The following is a 9,005-nucleotide window of genomic DNA, read 5'->3' on the forward strand; positions in this document are numbered from 1 at the left end:
ATGGTGTTTTCTTCAGTTGACCAGTGAACTGAGATACCAGTTATTTGCACAGCTGCAGCATAGATTGAAACACACAACTGGCATGTAGCTAGGGCCTTAGTACTGCCACATAATTGGTTCAATTTTACTTTATTTATTTATTTATTTTCTTCTTTAAGGTAATATTACACTGTTCTTACTAGTTAAACTATTATATTCAGCTTTCTCATAATGCAGGGGGATTTGGCAAGGATCTAAATGTCCTTGTCATTTATTAGATATTGTAAATTTTGTCTTTTAGAGGTGCAACATCAGTCAGGTCAGTATAGATTTGACCTAATTTGGTAGGCTGAAATTGCCAGAGTGCGTGTAATGATTTGATTGTGCAGAACTACATATGAAATGTCATGTTTGGCATGCATTGTTTATTTTGTCCTGTAGCACCAAAGTCTTTTATTCTAAGCTTAGTAAAATTCATAAATGAAGCTCTTTGGGCTGGTGCTTGGGCAGAATTAAATGAGTGACACCTTTTTCTTTTTGTGAGAATTTGAGGACGAAGCCAAGAAATGCAGTGTATGTATGCATTTTGAATGTTGTCTTTGCTCATTTCCAGTTAAATTTCTTATCATCCATTTGGTGATTGACTGCCTCTTAATTCACTGATTAGAAATAATTGAACCAAGTGGCGTATCCCTGTCAAACAAAGTTCCTTTTAAAGTTACAGTAACTGTGTAGGGTAGCACTGCCACCCTTTTTAGGAATATGTGCACCAAAGACTTTAATTTTCCTAGTATTACATTTTACAAACCAATTATTTCTCATGAGCTGCAGTGATTTTGCAGATCTTAATTTATACAATAAGGGAAAGTACATATACTAATGCAGAAAATAATAGTGAAATAACTGTTACTGAAAGAGATCAAGATTTCATTGAGAGACTGTATTTTCTATGCTTCATATGGTTTAAACATATTGTAGAATATACAGTTTGTGTTTATGTTATACTTTTCTATTGGTTTTGCTAGAGGAATGCAATGCAGAATCATCTGCCAGTAAAAATTCTCCCCCCTTCCCCCCCATAGGGGGGAGAAAGAAAAAGAGACAAATATTCTTTTTTTATTTATGCAATTTCTAAAAATGACAATGAAGAGCGTAACTTCATTCTTTACGTGATATTCTTTAAATGATCTTTGTGAAATCATGACACAGCTTAAATTGCATGAAAATAGCAGTTCTACTAGTGCTGTTTGGAATTTTCCTGTTAGTTGTATAAAAACAAATTTTAATTCAAGGGACTATAAATTATTCTATAATGCATTGGGAAGATTTTTTAGCAATTGATTATTTGGCAATATTACGTGCCCAAGGCATTCAGATTAAATGCAGTGTATTATTTTCCAAAGGAGGATAGGAAATATTGGTGGAACTTGTACTGCTTTAATAACTTTGTTACTAATGCATAATGAGGAGATGCATATTAGAATACACATGCATAGATATACGTGACATATTCTATATGAAATTTATTAATATAGTCTGTTAGATTTACTTTTTCAGCATCATGTTGAAGTTCTGTTATTTTGTTTCTTAATATTTTAGCAATTATCCAAGGGAATTTTATGATCAATATGCTCAAAGCCAAGAAAAATCTGTGGTTAATAAAATGCAACAGAAATACTGGAAAACAAAGCAAACCCTTATAAAAGTCACAGGAAAAAAAGAAGATGAACATGTTGTGGCTTCAGATGCAGATCTGGATGCAAAACTAGAGGTTTGTAATGTCTGAGTAGTAACTGTTCTCTCACAACTTCTAAGATGTTTTGATTTCCATCAAGTCTCTAAGATATGCACCTATACATACTATATGATAATCTATATAGATTTTTATCATTATTTTTGTATAGTATCCTTTCCAATTTTGGACAAAAGTACTTAGGGAGACACAAGGAATACAGTGGCATTTTTGTAAGACAAAAATTTATTTGAAACCTGACATCTCTCATTTTCAGGTTTTGGTGGCAGGCTTTTTCTTTTCTGTTGTCAAGAGAAACAGGAGATCATCCTTTGTTTATTATCAGGAATTGGTGCATAGTGCAGTGTGCTCTCTGAGGCTTTTGTACAGATTACTGTTTGTGAGCATGAGAAAAGGCAGTTCCTGAGTCTTTAAAGAGTAACTGGGAGATGGAATCCTAATGAGTGGCAAATACAGTCCTGCTGTCAGTACCCTCAGCTACACTGGAAGAGAGCCAAGGTTCTACAAGCTGAAGAGCCTAAACATCTTTGGCTAAATCAAAAAAAGATAGATAATGAACTTCTGAAGTGTAATAACTGGGTTATTGTCCAGCTGAATTTCAATTGTATTGTTCTTAGAAAATCACTGAATTAGGATTTTTGGGTTTTTTATGTGTTTATGATGAAGTACAAGAAACTTACAACACATAAATATTTGTACACTAACTGTGGTAGTGATAACTGACGTATCTTAGAGGATTCTAGGCATGCATGTGGCTTTCATGATAGGTTTGAAGTGGGAAGTATTGTTGTGAAACAAGCTAGAGGGGCTGAAACAGTATTTTATAAATATGGACACCTGAGTTCTTGTGGTTATTGTGTTGCAGATTCGCCAGACAGGACACTTTGTTACCTCATGTGGGATTATAAATAGGTTAATTTGTTTACAAGATTAAAAAAAAAAAGTTTTAACTTAAGCAGCTTTTCAACTGCAAGTCATGCTCTCTGCTTAAAAGACAAGGTCCTAGTATACATAAGGAGGTTAAGCAGGTGCCAAAGGATGACAGTTACTGCGCCAACAGTCCATTTTGCTATTATTTGCATGATACTTGAAATAACAAAGTTGAAGTTGAAATTGCAGGTTTTAGATGAACGCAAAGGAGTGGTAATTTCTGTTTTCCTGTTAATTCTCAGAACTTAATCAAGAATGATATTTTTTCTATACTTTCTTGGGAAACTGCTGCTTTATCATTTTGTCTAGAAAACCAGAGCTGTGACAGTAAGAAGTTTACTTTAAAATCAAAAAATTTTACTGTTGGTATAATCATACGAATTTGTTCCACTTTCCTTTGTGGTATTAAAAATTTAATATACTTATTGCCCCTTATCTGCAGTTTCACTGAGACATATTAGCGATTTTGATAACCTCGTATTTTGTTGGAGGGTGTTCAAAAACAAAGATTAGTATGTCTTCATATGTATCAAAAGGTATTAACTAAAAACAAATCATTAGTACTTTGGTTGAATATCGACTGTTTGGTCTGTTTCCAAAATGTTTTTTGTCTTTATTTTCCTTCTGTATGTTTTGACTGATCTGTCTATATAGTTTCAATGGATAATGTGATTGAAAGAAATGCACAATTAAGGCAAATATACTTTCAAAAGGGAAAGGTTACTCAATATTTAAGAAGAAAATACGAATTCCTAGTATTTGAACAAAATTTAAAATAAGCTCTTTTTTTGTGTTTTAATCTTCAGTGTTTCTTGCATACACTTAAAAATCTTTTTGTTTACTCTGTTTTAATTCCAGCTGTTCCATTCAATTCAGAGAACATGTATGGAGCTGTTGAAAGCAATAGAACTTTATCAAAAAAGGATTTGTTGTAAGTATGATCAAATACTGTTAAAATGATAAGGAGATCTGCAATATGGAATGATCTAACAAGTGAAAAAGTGAAAATGGAAATGGGGAACTGCTGCTTTAATCCCTAGTTAAAGATAACATTCCTTGTGGTCACCTAAATGTAGATTTGCTTAATTGTTAATAAATCTCCAAGTTCATGTTAAGTTTTATATTTGATATTACAGTGATACAAAGCAACAGTTATGTGGGATAGCTTGATTTTTGAGTTTTTTCTTCTATTACATTACATGGACCATCTAAATTCGGAACTGTTTTGCATTAGAAATTCTAACTCTGTTCTGAATTCTTGTGTTTTTATCAGGATTGACTATGAAGAACATTGGTCTTATTACTAGTTTTGTAATTAACTGATCCATGCTATTATGATGAATTTGATTATGCTGACTTGGCTTCAACAGGTCTACATCAATTATTAGTAGTCATTAGTGAGAGACAGGAACTTCATTGGGAAGTTTCAAACAGCAGGTTGTATTAAAAGACCTAAGAAGTTCACTTCCATTAACATTTTTGACTTTCTGCCGCTGTGGTTTCTGGCCTAGAAAAGTGAATCAACTTCGGAAACACCTTTAAATTTACTTTTTTGTGGTTCAGTTTTATACATATTTTCTCCACTCTTTCCTTTTTCTTTTGCCTATCCAAAGAAGAGGTTGAGAGATGACAAGATGTTTCAGGATATTGAGTAAAATTGTAATGCAGACTAGTAGTGTATTGGAGTTCAGATGTATTCCACAATAGCAGGTGAAATTTCCTTGACAAAGATGTGCATGCAGCAAACTCTGTCATAGTATGCTATGATCTGCAATATGATTGTCAGTGTTTACCAGAGTGACAAGAGAACTTCAAAACATCTTTCAGTATATTGGAGCATTCTCCTCATTGAGCCTGAAAGAAATAGGTGCTACTGAAGACAGCCACTTTGAAAGACTGTTAGATGAGGCCACCGTTAAATGTTTTTATAAGGATTTGAGATCGTAAAAACTTACGGTTCCAAACTGGGAGTAGGCAACATGTCAATATATAACCATATACTTTTGTTTATCCTCTTATTTAAAAATACAAATTCAAGAGTATTATTTAAAATGTGAAAAATCCTAGAGTGCTAAAAATGGTCCTGCAAAGTAATTTGAAAATAAATGCTGTTTAACATAAGTTACTAGATTTTTCGTAGTAAAAAAAAAAAGTCAGTAATCAAGCTTGAAAAACAAAGACCAGATTAGATGCTACAGGTATGCCACTTTTGGGACCTCCATGTAATCCAACCTTGATTTTTTATTTATTTATTTATTTATTTTTGTTCAAGAACTAAGTAGCATGTTTTTTCTTTTGACTCTTGGCACTGACAAAATAGTGGTTCTTGTTAAGTATAGGAAACTCATCAAATATTCTGATTTATAAATTCAGAAAGTCCATGAAATTAATTCTTCTGTGCTGCTTGGATTTGGAGTGACTTAACCTATTTGATGTTAGGCCAGTTTAAAAGCTGTTAGTAATGTTTTAAATTACATGTTTGATCACTCGTTTATTTTTCATTAGTTCTGTCTCAGGAAGAAAATGAATTGGGGAAATTTCTTCGGTCACAGGGTTCTCAGGATAAAACGAGAGCAGGAAAAATGATGCAAGCAACTGGAAAGGCCCTCTGCTTTTCTTCTCAGCAAAGGTATGTATGTCAGAATTACCATCTGATCACATGGGATAATGGTAGTTCATTCATCATTGCTGTAATTGATTTTACCACTATAGATATGTGAGGAACAAAGTGATAAGAAATTTGTTATTGACCAAAACTGTCAAAGTACGGGTAATATTTCTGGCTTGCTGGGAGTACTTTTGCCAAATCTGTTTTCTGTCCCCTGGGCCTGCCGTGTCTCTGGATCTCCAGATTCCTCCACTTATGCCTGTTCAGCTCAGCAGTTCTGAAGCTATACGGGTGCTATGTGCATGGCCTGTCTAGCAGTGGGGCAGTAAAGGAGCTGGTTCAAGTCTCTTTCCTGCTTAGCTGCAATTCTCATTATGTGGAAAAACACTGCAGCACTCCTATTGTGGGGAGATGTCTAGGTCCTGAGAGGGGTAGGAGGTGGCTTTTTCTGGACCATAGAGTCTCACACCTCAAGGAAACAAAGCCATTTCCTGCTTTAACCTTACAGAAAGAATCTCAAGGAAACATCCTGCTGACCTTACGTAGATTGGGTAGGAGCAGATTAGTATAATGTGAAGGATACAGGGGGGCACAAACACGCAAACTTTTGCTTTTCTGTAGAGTTTTCGATGTCTCACTGACTGTGCTTTTTCAAAGGGTTTACAGGCAACAGTGCTTGATGTTGTTGGGTTTCATTATGTGTGTAGGATTTTGTGGTTTGTTTTTTCCATATTAGTACTACGAAAGATTTAAATTTTCCATCAGTCAGAAGGGAAAGTTCAGTTTCATGACAAAGGAGAAATCAAATTCTCTACTCCTAAAGGATTTGGGGAGACTTTTAATTATCATGACACTTTCCAGCTTTAGCTGAGCAGTGCAAACTGTTTGGCTCGAAATAAAAAGCTCACCTACCAAGTACTGAGGATTTCATGTTTATCTTGGGCTACAGTTTGGTCATTAGCACATCCAGGAACAGCCCTGAGTAAGATCTTCAGAACATATGTAAGGTACCTTTGATCAAAACCCCTAAATGTTTGCTTTTTTAAGTAGCTCAACATTTTTCACAAATCACACCATACAGTCTGTCCATGTAAAGTGAATTTTTCATTTGAATGACTGGTTAGGTATTTGTAGAATTGAAGAAAAATGTACATTATATCCAAAAAAGACCCAGTAAAAAGTTCATGTTTTATTTTATCTCTTAAATGTACATCAAGTAAGATGTCTTTCAAAATTATTTCCCATAAAAATAAAAACAGATGTTTGTCTTTCTTTTCTTCTTGAGCCATCTTCAAGCTCATCTTGGAGTAAAAATTGTTCTTACTTATTTTGAATGCCAGTAGCAATCTGGAGATCAAGTAAATGAAATTTGCTGGCTATTGGAGCTGAAATTAGAGATTCTCTTAGGCCTAGGAAGTCCCTAAGTGACAAATTAAACTAGCTCTACACTGGTGTGGAACTGATTGAACCCATTCCAGTGAGGTGGCTGCTGGCAAGAAACAGGAAAGCAGAAGCAGCAGATGGAAACATGGCAAAAGTTGGAGTAATTCTGTCCCATTAGGAGCTGAAGTGATGGCATAGGGAAGACAACAGTGTCCCCTGCTGCCTCTCCGAAGTGTAGTATCTGAAACAAACATTTAAGAAAATCCCTAAAATCTTCCCAAAGATAAATATTCTTCAAAAGAATTGTTTGGATTCCTCAAAAGAAAGAAAAATGAATCAGTTAGTTAGGCACCTGACTGATCACTTCTTTGTTTACATGTATATATGAAGATTAAAGGCTAATAGAAATGCTTTTTCTGAAGCTTAACATGACTATCTTGATGCATCTGTGGTATGTATCCAGTAATAAAAATGACTTCAGGTATATTCTTGCACTTGTTAAATGCAACTTGCAAAGAGGAAAGTTAAAAAAGTAAATAAAAGCATTTTAGCTAAATAAAATATACACATTAACCAAAGTTTCTTTTCCACTTGCATGAGTAAGTGAAGGAAACTATGAAAGGCTGCTACTTGACTAGGAGAACTGGAAACACAGTATGCATACAAAACTATCAATTTTGTGTATATTCCCAACCAATCTGTTCAACTGTCTGAACATAGAGTAAATATTAAGTGAATTCTTTTTTATTTCTGTCTTTTGATTACTAGCAAAGTATCAGTAATTATATTAATTTGTGTGCCTTTGCAGAATGACTTCTTTCCCCTCATTTCTTCATGTCTTCCCCAGATTAGCACTGCGTGCTCCTTTGACTAGGTTATATCAAGAAGTGGAGACATTCAGATATAGGGCCATATCAGACACGTGGCTGACAGTAAATCGCATGGAACAGTATCGAACTGAATACAGAGGAGCTCTGCTTTGGATGAAAGATGTGTCTCAGGAGCTGGATCCAGATCTTTATAAGCAGATGGAAAAGTTCAGGAAGGTATGACATTTCTTGTAGTTTCTTAGAATGGGATGCCTGATGAAGCAGTGAAGCATGATTTTGATTGTTCTCAGGAAGATATAACTCTGCAGTGCTAAAAAGGCCATTAAACATAACTAATCTTTTTCCGTGTGACAGAACTCCAATTAATCTGATATGGAATACGATATCCTTCAAAGAAGAGTAGGCTGTAAGGGAAGATATGGTAGTAAGAAATAGCATTTTTCAGTAGTCAATTTAACTTCATCTTAAATCTTTATAATTTATATAAAATATATGTTTTAAAGAAGGCTATCTAATTTTAAATACTTAGCTGTGGTACCTGAATGACTAATTGAAGAAGGTGTGTCTGCTTTCATCTGGGAAAGGAAAATAGATTTTTGTACCTAAAATGGACAGAATAACAGAAATGCCAGTATCCGCTGATAAATCTTTGGGTGCAGTTAAAAGCAGGATTATTCAGAATGGAATGGTGTCAGATTTAAGGGAGGAGTTCCATATACAGTTCAGCATGATTCCTGGGCAGCAGATAACCATTAAAACTGTTAAGAATGCACTCTCCATAAATTGACTTCCTTCAGTGTCTCTCAGGTTGACTGTATTCCTCCCCTGCCAATCACAAGTCATAGAGGATAGTCTACAGATTTGCTGCCAAATGTGAGGATAGAATTTATTTGGGTTGATCCTGATCAGGAATGCTCAGGAGGCCCTTGCATGTATTAGTTGAAGGACTGGAACTTTTCTTAAGACAATCCTTGTTCGTTAATGGCTTGAGCAGTCATCTTTCTGTAACTGGAAATGTTTGGAGATGAAAGGTGCATAATTTGGAGTTTAAAAACTTGAGTGAGGCATCCTAATGGAAAAGAACTGGTATGTATCTAGGCTGTACCATTTCTTGTAAACTGAAATGGTGACAATAGCAATTAAGAAAGAGGTGGAATAGATGAAATTCCAGCTAGCCATCTAATCTTTATTTAATATACTTCGGTTCAGGATATTCCTGTAAGTATTGTGGCACCAGGCAAGTATTTTATTATGCCTTGTGGGAAATGTTTATAATGGCAAGTTCTTACAGGTAAAATAATTGGTATGGTCTTGGCGTCAGCCAATTGCTTATGTGTAATGTTTGATTTATTAGAAAAACACTTAGAAAATGGAATGTTAGAATGAATAAAGTAGTGCTGGTAATGGTCATACGAAGTTCACTTATAGCTTTCTTGAAAAACAAATGCTATGGAAGGTATAAATTATGTAAATGGCAAAGTAATTAAAATAATTTATGCTTTGACTCATGAGCTGTGCATTT

General features: G+C 34.6%; 1 protein-coding gene across 1 annotated transcript; it reads left to right on the plus strand.

Moving 5' to 3' along the window:
* Positions 1-1,594: 1,594 nt before the first annotated feature.
* Positions 1,595-7,705, plus strand: ICA1 (islet cell autoantigen 1; the record flags this gene model as incomplete). Its single annotated transcript, XM_079538038.1, has 4 exons — positions 1,595-1,750; positions 3,521-3,593; positions 5,168-5,291; positions 7,501-7,705. Exons 1-4 carry the CDS (start codon positions 1,643-1,645, stop codon positions 7,703-7,705), a joined length of 510 nt encoding a protein of 169 aa, XP_079394164.1. The 5' UTR covers positions 1,595-1,642.
* Between the last annotated feature and the right edge of the window lie 1,300 nt (positions 7,706-9,005).

The sequence above is a fragment of the Tetrao urogallus genome, assembly GCF_951394365.1.
Source record: "Tetrao urogallus genome assembly, chromosome: 7".
Taxonomy (NCBI): Eukaryota; Metazoa; Chordata; class Aves; order Galliformes; family Phasianidae; genus Tetrao; species Tetrao urogallus.